Consider the following 19,784-nt stretch of genomic DNA (forward strand, 5'->3'; position numbering starts at 1 on the left):
TTGTGGTTTTGGTTTTTATACTTCTTGTTTGAGCAGTATTGAATTAGCTTGGCGTGTGTACTGGAACTACAGGAAGAAGTGTCCCATCAGAGTCAAAACTATCTTTTTCACTTGAATCGTATCAAACTGTTCTGTCAATAAGATTTACTTGATTAGAATTTTTGGGTAAAATCTGGTATTCAGGAATTATTTTCAAATCGGCTCCTCTGATTTCTTTCCTTTCGTAAGCAGTCAAAATGTTTTGGTTCTGTTTTGATATTTTTTTAAGTGGACTCTCAACAGACTCTGATGAGCTTCGTTAATGCAGATCAATCGCATTGCTGATCTTACTCTACCAAATCTGCCACTTATTATTGGTTCTTCCTCCTGTCCAAATGTCCTGAATGTGTTACAGCCTAGTGACTTTCGTCATTTCTTTCATTGAATCGTCTTGACCTGGCAGTGAAGATTGCCAAAATTTATTTATTAATTATCAAAAATAATCGTTAAAGATTATTCACGTTGGTGGGAGGTGGCTGATGTAGCCTTAAATCGAAACACATGTACCGGTTCAGTTTTTGGAGTGAAATTGATTGTGTCGTACACTTTGGGGGTAGAAATAGTCTGGGTTGGATGTTCTTCATATGTAGGTGAAAAAAACGGATTGAAATATCCAATTTAGAATATCTTTGAATGATCATATTGTTTCGCTTAGTAAAATGTCCTTTTTTTCATGACCAGTGCTGTCATTGATGGTAGAACCTTTTTTTGAATAATATAATTTCTGCATTTTCTGCACCATCAATTTTTACCGGCATTTTTAACTGCTGAATTTTTTTAAGCCCAGTGACTTGTAATTTCTTTCATTGAATCATCTTGACTAGGTGATGAAGATTTCAATGGTTGGTGTTGTGTGGATTCATGATCGGGACTACAGCTTCTTATCTGTGTAACTGAAATTTTTGATGAACTGGGAATCAAAGAGATCGTGTCTTCATTAATTTTAAAGTTGAGACTCGCTGTTCTTTCGGTGTCGCTATCAATAACAATATTCTTATCATTGTCACTGCTTGTACTATTGACCTATGTAAAGTCATCTGGGTATGTTTCAACATCGCCGTTCGGAGTTGCTAAATTCATCATCACCTCTGATGCCATTGAGGGTGTGCCGAGACTATAGAAATATAATGCGAATATGAACGGGCATTACATGTCGAGGACGATACAATGCTGTGTGGTCTCTTTTTATTCTCTTGAGGTGGTAATTGTATATGTTCAAAGTGTCCTAAAATTTCTGTCCCCAGAGGAAAATCTTGTTCTGATTTTGAGGTTCTTAAATTTTTCTCATGATGTTTGCATTGTGGATTCATTTTATTCCAAAATAAAGATAGTTCGCTTTTATAGTTTTGAATTTTCTCAGTTTGTCCTCTTACTAGCATACTTTCATGTTCTGTTGTTCTGTTCTTCTCTAACAGGTAATTATTTTTTACACTGTCATTTACAGATGAAGAAGAATGACCATCTTTGAACAAAGAGTTAGGTGTTTCTAAATGAGATGATGTCTTACTCTGTTTTCTTAATGCTTTCTTTCTGTTGCCTGATGGAGGGTTTCGAGTATAAGATCGTTCATCGACTGAAATGTTTCGACTGCTGGCACCTGACAATTTCCTTTTTCTTGTTCAAGGTGTCCTAAAATTCTTTTCCCCAGAGGAAAAGCTTGTTCTGATTTTGAGATTCTTAAACTTTCCTCATGCTGTTTGCATTGTGGATTCATTTTATTCCAAAATAAAGATGGTTCGCTTTTAGACTTGAATTTTCTCAGTTTGTCCTCTATCCACCATACTTTCATGTCTTGTTCTGTTCTTTTCTAAAAAGTAATTATTTTTGATGCTGACATTTACAGATTTTTCATTAATTTGAAGCCAACTGTCACATTTATCCTGGTCTCCATAATTGCCAATTGTGGTTTTAGTTTTTTAAACTTATTGTTTGAGCAGTATTGAATTGGTGTGGTGAGTGTACTGGAACTACAGGAGGATGTGTCCTGTCAGAGTCAAAGCCAACCTTTTCACTTGAATCGTGTCGAAACGTTTTGTCAATATGATTTACTTGGTTAGACAAATTTTTGGGTAAAATATTGTATTCAGGAATTATTTTTGATCTAGGTTCTCTGATTTCTTTGCTTTCGCAAGTAGTCAAAATGTCGTTATGGTTTCTGTTTTTTAATTTATATTATATATAAATAAATGTTATATTTTTTTAATTGGGATACTCTCAACAGAACCTCTGCTGAGCTTCGTTAATGCTGATCTATCGCATTGCTGATCTTGCTCTAACAAATCTGCCAATATTATTGGTTCTTCCTCCTGTCCAAATGTCCTGAATGTGTTAGAGGGAATTTGAAACAATCCAGCAGTTTTCTCTTAAGTTTCTTTTAACTTTTGTGGTGGTTTAATTTCATCTTGTAAGTATAAGCCATCTTCTGTTTGTGTTGACAATGGTTTTACACTTGGTGTGTAGGGCTGTTTTTGGAATCAAAGCTTACATTTAGTCCTTGGACATACTTGGTGTCTTCATTTAGTAACTGTTTGCTGCTAATTTGTGATTTGTCATCTGAAAGCTCTTCATTTTTAACAAATGTCTGTGTCTCATGTAATGTGGAAGTTGATGTTTCTGATTGGCAGAAATGTTTACCGACACTTTTTACTTGGTTCCCTTTCTTTAAAGGCTCACTCTCGCATTCAGTTAACAATAAATTTCTCCTTATTTGCTTATATCTCCTTTCGACTGATGTTTCGGTTGTTTGGTCCCCTCCATTTTCTTGCAAATGAAATCCTTTAGAATTTACTCTCTGTTCAGAAATATTGTGGCATCTGCTCACATCTTTCCTATTCAATTGTTCTGTATCACACAACCGTTCAGAGCTACAATCATAATTTGAATTTCTAACATTGTTTTCTGTACAAGATTTGCCTTTCCTACGAATGGGTGGAAGGTACTTTTTATTCGGTTGTACTAAATTTGACTGAACTGCATTTATGATAGCAATAGTCTCTTTTGAGCTTATTCAGAACTTGTGATAAACCATCATGTTCTTTTGGAACATTCATTAATTGGTATGTCTCAACTAGCCTTTTAAGGTTTTCGGCTTCAACAGATTGGCTTTGTAGTCGATTTGTTTGAGTTGATTTTTGTCCTGTTGGAATTCTTTTCCTTTTCTTGTCAAGCAGTTTATTCTGGGTCATTTTTGTCAAGTCAGTACGTCTCATTTCTGCCATTTCTTATGTGTTATACTATTACTTTGATCTTCTACTTACTAGTACATTTGTACTCTTTTGACGAGAATTATTTGACATTCTGTCTTTTGATTATAGTCCACTATGAATTTTTTTACTCGGGATCTCTTCATTTGTCATTCATTATATCTGTAGATGTATAAGCTTTTGTTCTTTTAACATTTTTGTTTGGCATCTTTTGTCTTTGTACCTTCTTCCCTCGTTTATACTCTGACCAAAGTGAATTTACCCCCTGTAGAAATGATCGCAAAACATCTAAATTTCTCTCCTCGTCTTTGTTCAATCGTTTCATCAAGCCATTTAATCGTTCGACACTGGAGGTCATACTAAAGTTTCCACTTCCTTTTGATATGTTTAAATTTTGAATGCAGGGTCACTAAACGAGAATAAACTTCTTTTAACTTTTTAATATCTGCTGTTGTTACTTCGAGTATCGATGCTGAGCAATGTTGATCACACGATGCCATCACATCCTTAGGATAAGTGCAACCCTTACCAGAAAGGTCATCCAAGTTTGGGTTTTTGCCTCAATGCTTCCAGAATCGTCCATTTTTCTCTTCAGTAATTCTTCAGCTTAGATGACATTTTGCTCATTGTATTTTTATCGCTCCTATCTTTTTGGTTATTTAAATAATGCTGGTTATAGCAAGTCAGCACCAGTGGATAGCTGTTAGTTAAATTACTCATTTCTTGAATTTCACACTTACCATTGCTGTTCGGGCTCGTTTCCTTCAGCAAAGCACCTGATTTGTGACGTACACTATACCCCTCTATCTACAACCCCTATCTTCTCATAATCCCCAATCTTAACACGCTTCCCTTGTTTTTCCTCAAAAATCCGTCCCTTCCAGCCTTTTTGGCTATCTTCTCTGCCACCTCTTGGAGCGTGCATCCCATCTCCCAACCGCATGGTCCCAAACCTATCATTGCCATTTTCCCTTAATATCTCATCTCCCTTTATCCGTATACCATCATCATTATCCCCGGAAGACAACATCATCTCACTGACATCGCCACCTGGATTGCATCATCCCATTGCCATCACCAGGCCAGTGCGCTGCATCATGCTAATCATCGCTGCATATCGCCTATATATCTTCTAGTCTGAGCAGCCCACCATGTGGTTTACTTCGCAGTATTACTACGCAGTGAGTCGAGCTCCAATACGATCATCATCCATCTTGTAAGCCACAGAAATGTCACTAAATAGTAAGTCTTCAATTACTCCTTTCGTTCATTTATTCCTTTATTTAATTCTTAACTTAATTAACTAGCATCTGCTAATCATTCGGGAATCCTCCATTCCCGTTGGTGCCAAAAAACAAACAATCTTCTTATTAATTATATCTCGTATCTTCGGTGGTGTTCGTTGACGCCATTTTGCATGTGGCTGCTGGTGAACAATTGTTGTTTCATCGCAAGTGGTAATCAAATTAGAAATGATTGAAATAGTAACAAATTGAAAATCATACTCATTAATAACTAGTGGTTTTTCTTTTCTTTTTTTATGTAATAAATGCTGTCAAAGAATGACAATGTTCTCCAGCCCCTACACATGATAATATCCCTTTTTTTGGATGGCCTAAAAGACAAAAATAATGCACAATCTTAAGTGGTGAGTTTTACTAACATATAAAATCTATCTTGCCTTTAACACAGGCTATTATTTTTTTATTTTTAAAAGGATATTTTTAAAAGAATTATTGTTTGAATATAATAGTATATATATATATTTTATATNAGAAAGAGAAATATATATAATATATAAATATATATATAATAAATGCTGTCAGAATAAGTAGTGTATTGTTTAATTATTAATAATTTATTAATATTCAGTCTGTGTTTGTCCTTTGACTGGTCTATCTAATTGTGTTATCTCTTCCATCCTTATTAAATCAGGTAGTATAATATAGATCTCTCATATCCAAATAATTTTCTTTTTATAATTATTTTTAAATTAATTAGAAATGTTTTATTTTATTTTTCAAATTTTGTTTTATTATTAATTTTGTGATGGAAATAAATGAATCCATCTTAAAAACTGATACCCCGGACAAAGGTTTATTTATAAAAACCAAACTGAAATGGTGCAGAAAATTTGTTCTCATGTCCTTAGAGTCTGATCAAGAAAATATTTCGTTTAACAACTTCATTCCCTTTAAGGTCTGTCGATTTGTCAGAAGTTATGCCCCGGCAATAAATATGAAGTTTTTAAGGAATGGATCTGTCCTTCTTGACATAAACAGTGAAAAAGATTACTTCAATCTCCAAAACATCAACACGTATGAAAACTTAAAAGTACAGTTTACTTTACATCGTTCGCTGAATTTTTCTAGAAGGGTTGTGTTTGCTCCTGAGTTATTAAATTGTCCCGAAGCTGAGATTTTATCAGAGCTAGAGTCTCAAAGAGTAACTAAAGTACAAAGAGTGATGAAAACTGAAAATGGTAAACCCCTCCCTACCTCTTTGCTTTTCTTACATTTCAGAAGCCTGAAATCCCAGAGAAAATTATCTTAGATTTTCTTCAAATCAAATTGCGCCCGTTTCGTCCCAACCCAATGCAATGTTACTCTTGTTTTCAATATAGGCATTTGGGTAAATATTGTCACACCAAAAGCTGTGGTAAATGTGGTGAATCATCAATATTACAATGGAATATGGATGGCTTTACTGAAACGAAATGAACTTCAACAGTTATTATCAAAGTTTGATTGCTGTATATCATGCTTACAGGAAACTAACCTAAAGCCCTCTGATAAAATTAACTTTAAAAATTTCTCTTTACTTAGAAAGGATTATAGTGACGGCCAGATTGCTTGTGGAAGTGTCGGCCTAGTAATTACAGATGACATAACATACTCGCAAATTGACTTAGATTCTGGACTAGAAATCAGATGCCAGGACACTAACCCCTCCTCAATTCATGGTTTGTTCCCTCTACCTTCCTAGAGGGGACTTCGTAACATTTGAGGAGTTATTTGTAGCTTTCAATCAACTTCCACAACCCATCATTATTTCTTGTGATTTTAATGCCCACAACCCATTATAGGGTGGAGATAAAATGAATACTTCAGGAAAGTCCATCGAATTAATTATAGATAGATGTAACTTAAACTTATTAAATAATGGATCTCCAACACATTTCTGTTCTAGGTCCGGTAAAACTTCAGTAATAGATCTTAGTCTTGCAAGCCCAACTCTGCAACCCATTTTGAAATGGGTAAGTATAAAAGACACATCGTTCTGATCACTTTCCGATTATCGTTCATAACTTGTTAAAGAAGAATCGTTATCAGGGACCTGGCACTTGGCAATGTAAAAAGGCTGATGGGTCTCTCTTTCAGCACAACATAAGTCTAAATGATTTAGATATTGGTAATTCTGAAATTGACTCCTTAATTGATGACCTTAACAATAAACTTTTGGAAGGAGCAAGAGTACCGGTCCCCCGGAATAAACAAAAAAGAATAAAGCAGGTCACAGTTCCCTGGTGGAATGAAGACTGTCGGCAAGTGACCAAAAATAGGAAAAAATGTCTTAGTATTTTACTAAGACAACCTTCCAGTGAAAATTTAGAAAATTATAATGTGGCAAAAAAGCATGCTCAATATGTCATTAGAATGAGTAAAAAAAATTCCTGGAAGTTTTTGGAACTTAATAATTCCAATACCCCTATTTCTGTGTATTTTATGTTATTATATATATGTTTATTAAAGGACGCGGTTACAGCCCACACATTACTTCCCTTAAAGATGATAACGATGGCTTCCTAACTGAACCTAAAGAAATAGCTGATGCTTTTGCCCATCTTCACAAAATTATGGCTACTTCAAACTATTGCACTATATTTAAAGAAATAAAGGCACGACATGAGACTATCCCTTTTGTGGTGCATCATGCAGCATACAACCAACCCGATCCTTTGAGCAAACCTTTCTCTGAAGTCTAATTCATTACAGCACTAAATTCATGCAAAGATACATCGCCGGGACCCGATAACATTTGCATTTCCTTCATCAAAAATCTGTCAAACAGCGATAAACAAACTGTGCTAAAAGCAATAAACAGAATTTTTGTCTCTGGTATATTTCCTAAAATCTGGTCTACAGCTATCGCTATTCACATTTCAAAAAAAGGTAAACCTGCATAAGAGGTGACCAGTTATCGTTTAATATCTCTTACATGTTCGATGTGTAAGCTGGTAGAAAAAATTATATCTAACAGGGTTCATTGGTATTTTGAGTACCATGGTCTATTACCAGCTTGGCAAAGTGGATTTAGACGGGGGAGAAATTGAATTGAAACCCTTCAACACTATATGCAAAATGCATTAAATGATGTAAGTGGTTGTTGAAAATGGCTTTAAGATTTCGATGTTGAAAAGATGACCTACTACATTACCGGCCCTGCACATTCTCGGAAACAAAGTTAATTTTGCTGACACTGCTCAATATCTCGGTCTAACTTTTGATAAGACTCTAAATTGGATTGCTTACCTTATAGAGCAAATTGCCTTCAAAATATGAATTTGCTAACGACTATAAGTTCAACTTCATGGGGAGCTGACCGTGCGAGCCTTTTAAGATTATATAAAAGTATAATACAATCTAGAATCGATTATGGCTGCAATGCATATGGTTCAGCCTCAGACAGTAAGCTCAACTGTTTAAACCCAATCCAAAACACTTGTTTACGATTGGCAGAGGCCTTTCAATCAAGCATGATAAATAGCCTACAGGTTGAAGCTGGAGAATTGCCATTAGCATACAGGCGACAGTTTCTTGACACTAAATTTTTTGTTAAAATCATAACATCTCCACTACAACCTTTGAATGATTTATTTCCAAATAAAAACATCATCTCCCTTGAAAACTGTGATAATAACAAAAAGAAACATTTCCCTGTACGCACTTCCTTATTTTTACGCAGTCAAACCAGCACCATTCCAGCATTACAAACTATCTCTGTTTCTACATTTCCTCCCTGGCTCTCACTAAAAGCTAATTGTCAGCTACAGCTCGCTAAACTCAAAAAAGAAAACCCCACCATATGTATACAAACAAAATTTTTTAGAACATCGACAGAACATCGAATAATTCTTGTCAAAAGAGTACAAATGTTCCCAGATCAGAACTTCAAAGTAATAATACAACACAAAAGACGGGACATACTGAAGCAACTGAAAAGACATGTCCTGACTCAACGAAAATGTCGAAGAATAAACTGCTAGACAAGAAAAGGAAAATAATTCCAACTGGACAAAATTCAAATCATCAAACTCGACAACAAAACCAATCTCGTGAAGCACAAGCCATCAACGAGACAGTTCAGACGCACAAATTAATAAATCCGGTAAAAGAACACGATGGTTTATCGCAAATTCGGGATAAGCTGACAGAGTCTATTGCTATCATAAATGCAGTTCAGTCAAATTTCATACAATCGAATAGAAAGTACCTACCACCGATTCGTAGGAAAGACACATCTTGTCCAGAAAACCATGTAAAAAATGCAAATTATGATAGTAGCTCTGAACAGTTGTGTGATACAGAAAAATTGAATATGACCGAAACATCAGTTGAAAAGAGATATCAGCAAGTAAGGACAAATTTGTTTTTAACTGACTGTGAGCGTAAGCCTTCAAAGAAAGTGAACTATGTAAAACATGATGGTAAATACTTGTGCCAATCAGAAACATCAACCGCCACATTACACGAGAATGAGACTTTTGCTAAAAATGAAGAGCTTTCAGATGACAAACCACAAATTAGCAGTAAACGGCTACTACTAAATGAAGACACAAAGTGTGTCCAAGGACTAAATGCAAGTTTTGATTCTAAAAACAATCCTACACACCAAGGATTGTTTCAAATTCCCTCTAACACAGTCAGAACATTTGGACAGGAGGAAGAAGCAATAATAGTGGCAGATTTGGTAGAGCAAGATCAGCAATGTGATAGATCTGCATTAACGAAGCTCAGCACAGATTCTGTTGAGAGTCCACTTGAAAATATATCAGAACAGAACCATAACAACATTTTGACTGCTTGCGAAAGCAAAGAAATCAGAGAAGCCGATTTGAAAATAATTCCTGAATACAAGAGTTTACCCAGAAATTTGTCTAATCAAGTAAATCATATTGACAGAACAGTTCAATATGATTCGAGTGAAAAAGATAGTTTTGACTCTGATGGGACACTTCCTCCTGTTGTTCCAGTACACATGCCAAGCCAATTCAATACTGCTCAAACAATAAGTGCAAACACCAAAACCACAATTGGTAATTATGAAGACCAGGATAAATGTGACAGTTGGCTTCAAATTAATAAAAAACAACAGGTATCTAACTTGGAACTTTTAGAAAACAGTAGAAATGATCAAAGAGGTAGTGTGGAATTGTCATATACAGCTAACAAGAAGGAGCTAGTAAGGATGAATATAGATGCTCATAAGTCTTGTCAAAGGAAACCACCAAATTACATTGACTTTGACCATTTACATTCATGTCAAGCGACTCGAGGTTATTATTCACCAACAATCGCTTCGACTGATGTGGAATTAGACCTATTGAAAATGTCCTTCTTGTCAACTGCTGCCACATCGAACCTTAACAAAAAATGTCTGAAACAAAGAAGTGATCAAGAAGTGAAACATCAGAGATTATGCAACAGCAAAAATAAAGCAACGCAATATGAAGGTGCATCAAATTGCAAAGACTGGGGAACATTGCACCACACTTCAGTTCAGACTGTATCCCTTGAGCCGACTAGTAAATGTGACCGACTTGTGCAAACAGAGGAAGTAACACTCGTAAGTCAAAATTCTCAAACGGTGCTAAAACCACCACCTCGTAGATTAACATCCCACGTATTTGTAACTGTGGACTTAACGGGAAGGAAAACAAGAGGACGGCCCCTAGCCAAACATAGAAAGAATTTTACTAAAGGTCAAATGCAGATGGCACGACTAAAAAGGACTGTTTATTTTCCTACTAGGACAAAAGGCTCTGACATTATTAATATACAGAAGAGTACAGCAAATCCTGAACTTTGTCCTTTGACTTTAGAGTTGCAAAATGGAGATCCGGAACTTTCAAAAGCCCAGGAAGAGTTTTTAGACAACGAACAGCAATTATCGCCAATAAGGATATACCAACCTTCAAAATCGGCCACTAGAGATACCTATCTGACAGATATCTTAAGCAACCAGCCTCGTGAATTTCCAAATTTCAACCATGAAGATGATAAACTTGGTAAGATGAATAATTACATTTTTATTTTATTTAAATTATTTTCTGATTAGAACGGGAAACATGTTACTCTATTTATGTAAATCTATGTGTTATTGTTTTATTATTTTATACCACATTATTATTTAATATATGTATTATATACTTTGTTTGTTTATTTATTTTTATTTTGTAGGTTCTGTTACGACTCCAGCATTATTTCGTTTTAAGTCCAGGTCTGTTCCAACTGTCGTATCAAGGAGCGGAATGAAAGAGGAATGCATGAAAGCTAAGTCTGCTTTGGAAATTGACCATAAAGCCAATATATTTCAAAGTGCAACTAAACCAAGTAGATTACCCATTTCATTACCTCCAGCGACTGATGACTGCTGTTTGCTGCATATTTCACGATCACCATTCACGTTAACTAATCAAGGTGGTGATTTTGTTGACAACAAATTGAAGACTGCACCTCAGGATGAACAGCTGGCCAAAATGCAGGGTACTGGTTCGCCTGTCTATCCCAACGAGTTGCAAGAAAAAGGAAATGGTTAGGTGCCAGCAGTCGAAACATTTCAGCCAATGAACGATCTTGTACTCGAAGCCCTCCAACAGGCAACAGAAAGAAAGCATTAAGAAAACAGAGTAAGACATCATCTCATTTAGAGACAACTAACTCTTTGTCCAAAGATGGTCATTCTTCTTCATCTTTAAATGACAGTATAAAAAATAATTACCTTTTAGAGAAGAACAGAACAAGACAACATGAAAATATGTTAGTAAGAGGACAAACTGACAAAATTCAAAAGTATAAAAGCGAACTATCTTTATTTTGGAATAAAATGAATCCACAATGCAAACATCACGAGGAAAATTTAAGAATCTCAAAATCAGAACAAGATTTTCGTCAGGGGACAGAAATTTTAGGGCACCTTGGACATACACAACTATCACCTCAAGAGAATAAAAAGACACCACACAGCACTGTATCATCCTCATCATGTAATACCCGTTCATATTCACATTCTGTTTCTATAGAGTCTGAAGCTGAAACATACCCAGATGACTTTACACAGGTCGATAGTACAAGCAGTGACAATGATAGGAATATTGTTATGGATAACGACACTGAAAGAACAGCGAGTCTCAACATTAAAATAAATGAAGACACAGTCTCTTATGATCCCAGTTCAATAAAAATTTCAGTTGCACAGCACAGAATCTCTAGTCCCAATCGTGAATCCACACCTCAACACCAACCGTTGAAATCTTCATTGCCCGGACAAGACGATTCAATGAAAGAAATTACGAAAGTCACTGGGCTTAAAAAAATTCAGCAGTTAAAGATGCCGCTAAAAATTGGTGCAGAAAATGCAGAAATTATAATATATTATTCAAAAAAAGGTTCTACCATCGATGACAGCACTGGTCATGAAAAAAAGGACATTTTACTAAGCGAAACAATAGGATCATTCAAGGATATGCTAATTGGATGTTTCAATCCGTTTTTTCACCTACATCTGAAGAACATCCAACACAAACTATTTCTACTTCCAAAGTGTACGATACAATCAATTTCACCCCAAAAACTGAACCAGTACATGTGTTTCGATTTAAGGCTACACCAGCCACCTGCAACCGACTCGAATAATCTTTAACGATTATTTTTGATAATTAATAAATAAATGTTAACTATAAGCTTGAACTTTTATTATACATATATGAGGTAAATTTAAATCTTTCATGCACTGACAGAAACCATTTTATTTTTTATTTGTATTTTTTTTTAATTTGGGGAAACAAATTACTAATTTAGTAGCAATTTCAATAAATTACAAAAATTTAGTAAGTATATGTTAATCTGCCTACTATTTAATGTTGTTTTTCGCTTGATGATTTCACCTCCTTCATATACTTACTAGTAGTTACTCCTTCATAGGCTTACTGAAGGATCCACATAGACAACTATACCTGTTTTAATTTGTAAAACTGTAATGAAAAAATAAAATTCCTAAGGAAAAATGGTCAATGTAAAATAAACTGTAAATAACAACACCTTGATACTACTCACTCACCTACTCACTTGATATAATCTATGATTTTATTCTTATCACAGTTCACAAATTTAGAGTAGCCTGCGCTATGCACAAATATGCCACAAAGGCATCTCTCATATTCAAGCGGGAATCTATCCGGCATTTTGTTAGTCCTTTAAATCAATATCACATTAATATGAGCAACAATTAAGAACCAAAATCATTATTAATTTTTTTACCTTTTGTCGATTTTTAAAGAAACCTGTAAAGTGTTGTTCAACTTTGTTGCTGTGTCTGCTGAACTGTTTTGAGAAAACTAAAAATTCATTGAAAAAAAAATTATACATTATTAATGAATTCTCAATTACATCCAATACCTGCGATGACATGATTTTAGCAATAGTTGAGCATATCAAGCCCAGTTCCAACCAAAGTTCACAACATACATCTAAATCATAAATTTTGTTTAATTCTGAAACTTTTCAAAAAAAGACCTTTCTGCTTTTTATGCAGTTTGCATTGCCTAAAAGAATGCTGTATATTTGTGTTAATGGTAAAGAGGATATGTAATAAACTGTCTTTAAAGTAATCTTTTTTTTTTACACCAAAGTAGCTCTTCTTCACCTCACATTAATTTTTGTTAACTTCAAATTAATCTGTTTTTATTTCAAACTAATTTTTCTTTAATTTCAAATTAATCTCTTCTTGAAGGAATTTAAAAAAAATTAGGAGAGAGTATGAAATGTAAGCATGGACACAGATATTCGCTGCCCATCTCAAGTACAATTCTCATATCAGATGGCATTCTTATGCGCTATCTATAAGAAGCCCAGAAATAACACCGTTCAATTAACACATTTGTATAACACACACTCCCTACAACCATAGCAGGGCAGCTGTAATGAACACGTTAAGTAGGACACATCCAAAGGTCCATGTATCAACCTCAAATTGCTAATTAGGTGAGGATGACCCCTCTTCCCCTTAATCGTTTTGAGTGTGTTGAACATAAGTATATTATTGTTATTTGTCTACATACTATTACTCTTAACTAGTAACCACAGGGAGCTTTAAGCTTTCCAGGCACTTTTCAAATAGGAGGAGATAAAGATGACAAAGCGATAAATAGAACTTCAGCAAACATCACACACCTTACTAAAGAGAAAGGTCTCCCTATAGATGCGTTTAAATGGGATGCATTAAACATCCCATTTAGAGATCAAACTGTAGACGTGTTTGTGACAGATTTGGTAAAACTTTATATAAAATAAACACGATTAATATTATAGTTAAAATTAATTTTAGCCTTTTGGGAAAAGCAGTGTTCTGAAGAAAGACAATTTTGATCTCTATGAAAATCTACTCAAAAAATTGGCCAGGGTTGTCAAAATGGGCACGGGCAGGGCTTCACTTCTCACTTACGACACAGGTTTTGGATGCATATACAATTATATAATTTACTAAACTTATCATTTAAACCTTTAGGCTATTTGGATGTGCCAGTACTGGAAGCAGACTAGGATGTTCAGTGTTAACCATGGTGGTCTTAATTTGTCAGTTTTTTTTGCTTACAAGAACAGAGGCTGTAGAATAATTTATGTCATCCTTCGGATTATGCATTATTTAATTTTTTTAAATAGTTTATTTATTTATGTTTTTTACAATGAGTTTTAAGAGTGATGGTGTTTAATTAATTTATTTTGTGTCTTAAAAGTTAACACTTTTATTTTAATTATTTAAATAGTGTAAAGAGACATTTATAATAATCCTTTGTAAGAAAAATCAATTTGATTTTCATTATGAAGGATTTATTTTTCTAAGGGTTTATCGAGAAAAACAAATTATATCAGTTTGCTACTATTATTAATTATATATCTTAATTGATTTGTTGATAAAAATTATTTATCAATTTTATTATTATTTGCAAGCATCAATTTTATATCTAATTATATAAGTTGTAGTTATTGTTCTTTTCTATCATCTGTAAATTTGCCAAAGTGTTCAAAATACAATGAAACCATTCATTCTAGCATACTTCAGCTACTTCAGCTTAGAGAGACATAGAAGCTGAGCAAATCCTCATAAATTGACCAATGCTAACAATCTTCAATGAAAAACATTAGCCTTTCATTGCTTTAACAGCCCAAAGTAGAGATTTTTTTTTTACTAGATTGTCGCTTCGTGACTGACTATCAGTGAAGTATCTCTTGCCCTTGCCCCGAAACAACACTCTCATGAACAGAAATGGTGTAAATTGTTCACCAGGCCAATGCAAGACAGCCAAAAGGACAAAGGAGGTGAAAATGAAGCATTGTTGACAAGTCCCTAGCACACCCTCAATACTCTCCAGACTAAGCCCCATCAGACTTACATTTTCTTAGCACTAGAAAATCATACGTGCAATTAGGTTTGTTAATCGCCAACAGAAAATGAGCTGAATTTATTTTTTAAGCCTTCCGAAAATTTTGCAGTTTTTCTAAAAGGAAAAATTTCAGACCTTTGGCATTTAAAATGGCGAAACATGTAGATGGTAAACAATGGAGTACGGCAATGAAGCATGATCACAGAAAGAAGAAACTGATTGGCTAGGCTTAGGATAGGAGACACAATATCGATGCATGATTACCCTTCCGGCTAGAGAACTTCCCCGAGAATTCACAACTTGCTGTAAAACAATAACCATCAAGCATATTCTGACATCATGTAGCAACTACAAAGACCTTAGTGTCAAATATAGGCTTGCAAATAGTGTGACCCAAATTTTTAAAGATTCCCCATCTAACAACAGAAAGCTGTTTGGAGTTTCTTACTTAAACTGGATTGATAAATAAAGAGTAGGAGAGTGAGATGGCTTGGAATGCAGAGGGGTGACGGCGGCTCCTGTCTGGCTTTCTAGGTATTGCCTTTCCTAACTCATCCCATTCTCTCATTATTTTATATCGAATCAAGGAAGTTTTTGACACATCTTTGTGCCTCAAAAAAATATTTTAAAATTGAAATCATTACAAACATGTGTTTACTTTAACAACAGTTGTAATCATGTGGTTACAGGAAGCTGGTATAGCTTGAAATCTGTACACATGTAGCGATTCAGTTTTTAGAGTACATTTATTGTGTTGTGCACATTGGCGGTTGAGCAAGTGTGTCTTTGTTCGTCAGCAGTGGATGAAAAAACATCGAAACATCAATTTTAGCATATTGGTAAATGATTCTTTTTGTTTCTAACAAAATATCCTTTTTTTTTAATCGATACAGCATCCTTAATGGTTGAACCTTGTTATCAATAACATATTTTCCGCATTTTCTAAACCTTAAATTTTTACCAGCATCTTTAATTGCTTTAATTGTTTATATATGTTTTCGTTGCCAGATACATTGCAATGTATGAGGGGAATTAATCTTCTTGTTCTCTAGCAGCTTGATGAAGACATCTTATAGCGAGAAACGAAGCTGGAGCAAATCCACAGGTAACAGTATTTAACTGATACTTTATAAGAGGTTGATTAGGACATTTTTTTCCAAAATTCTCTTCTGAAATCTTAATATCCCTAAACATTTTGGTGATATCTGCAGTTTACTACATATTTATAAGAATGGAATCTGAGTATTATTGAAACTAAGTCCTGTTGAATTACAGGGCCGGTCATTAAAGCATCATTAAGAGAAAGTCTGCTTGTAATCTTAGCAGACATATTGAAAATAACATGGTACTTTGTTGTTGAGCTGTGGATGTTATGAACGCATTGTTACATTGAGTGCTTTAATAACTTCCTTGTGCTTTAGCTTTATATATTCTAACATAAAGTCAAACAATATATGCAGTAGATGTAGATTGTATAGTATTCTGCACCCTTTAAGAGCTATTGTATCCCCCGTACTCTGCCTGAAGCACATCGGTGAGTCGTATTTCATCAAGAAACTTGATTAATAGGCCCAGTTTCAGTGATTGAAGCTCTTCTATGGTCACATCATACATCCCAAAATACTTCCTCCTGTGGGCTAGTGTAGCTCCGCAGTTTGTTACTAGATGTGTTGGTCTCTTCTGCCTCTTTGCAGAATCTGCATATACCGTCTTGGATTATTCCAATCTTCTTTAAGTGTCATTTAACTTGCAGTGTCCTGTTAGGAATCCTTTTAGGATTCGCAGTTTGTTCCTGCTACAAATTCTGTAATTTCTTTTCTTCCAAAATTGGTTAGGAGATTCTTGGATTGTCTGTGTCCAATGAGTGAATTCCATAGTTCTTTCATTTTCTTGTTGCCCTTCTGTTTAAGATACTTGTTAATAGTGTGGGTTCTTATGTCACAGAAGGGTTCAGGTCCTGTCAGCAGTCAAATCTCAGCTTTGCAATGGTGTCCGCTTTCTCGTTGCCTTCTACCCCCTATGTCCTGGGATCCAGCAGAGGATGACTTTGTTTTGCGTACCTAATATGTTTAGTTTGGTTTTGCAGTTCAGCACCATCCTTGAACTAATGATATTTGAGCTTAGTGCTTTGACGGCTGCTTGGCTATCTGACATGATAGCTATGTTCTTGTTTATGTACCCTTTACTCAGGTTCAGTTGGGCACATCTTTCAATTGCATGAATCTCAGGTTGGAAGATACTGGTGTATTTCCCATGGGTTATGAGTCTTTGGTTCCAGGTCCAATGCTCCTGCCCCTGTACCTTCTTGTGTCCTAGATCCATCTGTGTACCAAAGGATGGTGCCATTCTTAAAAGAGGTGTTTCTCTCTCGTTCACATTCTTTTTTGGTACCTAGATGTATTTGGAAGTTTTGATTAAATTCAAACATCCGGTTGATGTCATCTCTCGGAGCCATGAGTATCAGACGGTCTTTCCTTAGTTTGTTGCTGTCTCTCCATTTTAGTTTTATTCCTGTTGGAGGTATCTCTTTGGTAATATTAATGATGGTTTTCTGTGCTGTCCTTATTACCGTGTGGTGTAGGGGGATTAATCCCAGTACTTTTTCCATGCTAATTGTAGGACATTTCTCATTGCTCCCGTTATGCAGATACATGCAAGTCTCTGTATTTTTGTGAGTTCTTTTCGTTTAGTTACTTGTTCTACTTTATCAGCCCAGGTTAACTCCGTATATAAGTATGGGTCTTACTGTCATGGTGTAAATCCAAAGCAAAGTTTCCAGTCTGCATCCCCAGTTCCTTCCTGCTACTCTTCTGCACACCATCAAATCTTGCATCTCCTTCGTGATGGTAGAGCCGATATGTTTCTTAAATGTCAGTGTTTTATCTACTGTGATGCCCAAAAATTTGACTCCTTTTTTCATTTCTACCAGTGTTATTTGCCTCTAGTTTCCTTTTCCATGTAAAAGCGACAATGGTTGTTCTATTAGAGTTGATTCCTAAATCAGCAGTTTTACACCATTGTTCTGTGATCCCTCTTGGATTATGTCACAGAGCGTTTCCTCGAATTTTCCCCTGGCAGTCAGGATCTCTTTAAGATCCAGGGCTCGAGCAGTTTGTCAACAGTTAGGCGCAAGAGGTGACAGTACCCCTCCTTGAGGACATTCTTTGGTTGTGCTAACTTCTATAGTGTCTGGTCCTATATTTGTTTCAGCTATTCTAGTTCTTAGCATTTCTCCAATCCATCTGTTTTTTCCCTAGGAATATGCAAATAGCATACTTTCATGTTGTCTTATTTTGTTCTTGGCTAAAAAATAATTATTGTTTACAATGTCATTTACAGGTGAAAAAGAACGGCCATCATTGGATGAAGAGTATGGTGTTTCTAAATTATATGAAGTCTTACTCCTTCCTTCCTTTTTTTGCCACCTGTCCAGATAGAGTGATGGTGGAATGATCATTACTTTGGGCATCTTCTTCGTTATCCGGTGAACCCTGCGTTTGGTCCAACAGGTAACCTACTTGGTTTCTTTTCTCTTTCAAATGCATTTTACCTCTAAAGTCAAAGGTCCAAGTTCAGCATTTGCTGAACTCTTTGCTTCTTGCATATTAATAATGTCAGAGCCTTTTCTCCTAGTAGGAAAATGTACATTTCTTTTTAATCGTGCCATCTGCATTCGACCTTTAATAAAATTCTTTCTATGTTTGGCTAGGGGCCGTCCTCTTGTTTTGCCTTCTGTTAAGTCCACAGTCACAGATGCCTGGGATGTTAATCTACGAGGTGGGTTTTTTTTAGCACCGTGACTTGACTTATGAGTGTTACTTCCTCTGTTTGCACAAGTCGTTCACGTTTACTAGTTGGCTCAAGGGATAAAGTCTGAACTGAAATGTGGTGCAATGTTCCCCAGTCTTTGCAATTTGATGCACCTTCATATAGCGTTGTTTTATTTTTGCTGTTGCAAAAACTCTGATGTTTCACTTCTTGATCACTTCTATGTTTCAGACATTTTTTGGTAAGGTTCGATGTGGCAGCAGTTGTGAAGAAAAACATTTTCAATAGGTTTAACTCAACGTCAGTCGACGCAATTGTCGGTGATTAATAACCTTGAGTCACTTGACATGACTGTAAATGGTCAAAGTAAATGAAATTTGGTGGTTTCCTTTGACAAGACTCATGAGCCTCTATATTCATCCTTACTAGTTCTTTCTCATTGGCTGCATATGACAATTCCACGTTACCTCTGATCAGTTCTACTGTTTTCTAAAAGTTCCAAGTTAGATAACTGCTGTTTTTTGTTAATTTGAAGCCAACTGTCACATTTATCCTGGTCTTCATAATTGCCAATTGTGCTTTTGGTTTTTATACTTCTTGTTTGAGCAGTATTGAATTGGCTTGGCGTGTGTACTGGAACTACAGGAGGAAGTGTCCCGTCAGAGTCAAAACTATCTTTTTCTCTTGAATCATATCGAACTGTTCTGTCAATATGATTTACTTGATTAGACAAATTTTTGCGTAAAATCTGGTATTCAGGAATTATTTTCAAATCGGCTTCTCTAATTTCTTTGCTTTTGCAAGCAGTCCTTACAGCTCTGTTTTGATATTTTTTTAAGTGTGATACTCTCAACAGAACCTCTGCTGAGCTTCATTAATGCTGATCTATCGCATTGCTCTAACAAATCTGCCACTATTATTGGTTCTTCCTCCTGTCCAAATGTCCTGAATGTGTTAGAGGGAATTTGAAACAATCCAGCAGTTTTCTCTTTAGTTTCTTTTAACTTTTGTGGTCGTTTAATTTCATCTTGTAAGGATAAGCCATCTTCCGTTTGCGTTGACAATGGTTTTACACCTTGGTGTGTAGGACTGTTTTTAGTATCAAAGCTTAC

The 19,784-nt window shown here is 35.3% G+C and overlaps 1 protein-coding gene across 3 annotated transcripts in view; it reads left to right on the top strand.

Annotated features, from left to right (window-relative positions):
• Positions 1-19,784, top strand: part of LOC106670224 — a 44,328-nt gene that overhangs the window by 17,382 nt on the left and 7,162 nt on the right. The window contains exons 2-7 of one of the 3 annotated variants that reach the window (XM_014400350.1): positions 1,073-4,484; positions 6,432-6,498; positions 8,405-10,530; positions 10,703-11,151; positions 15,913-16,009; positions 18,244-18,413. In XM_014400350.1, coding sequence (XP_014255836.1) covers positions 8,487-10,530; positions 10,703-11,061 — 2,403 coding nt within the window. In that variant the 5' untranslated portion in view covers positions 1,073-4,484; positions 6,432-6,498; positions 8,405-8,486 and the 3' untranslated portion in view covers positions 11,062-11,151; positions 15,913-16,009; positions 18,244-18,413. Of the gene's footprint in view, positions 1-1,072; positions 4,485-6,431; positions 6,499-8,404; positions 10,531-10,702; positions 11,152-15,912; positions 16,012-18,243; positions 18,414-19,784 lie in introns of those variants that run through there. The other 2 variants (XM_014400343.2, XM_024225209.1) reach the window with 2 other exon arrangements.

Source organism: Cimex lectularius, unplaced genomic scaffold (assembly GCF_000648675.2).
Source record: "Cimex lectularius strain Harlan isolate CLEC.00 unplaced genomic scaffold, Clec_2.1 scaffold94, whole genome shotgun sequence".
NCBI lineage: Eukaryota > Metazoa > Arthropoda > Insecta > Hemiptera > Cimicidae > Cimex > Cimex lectularius.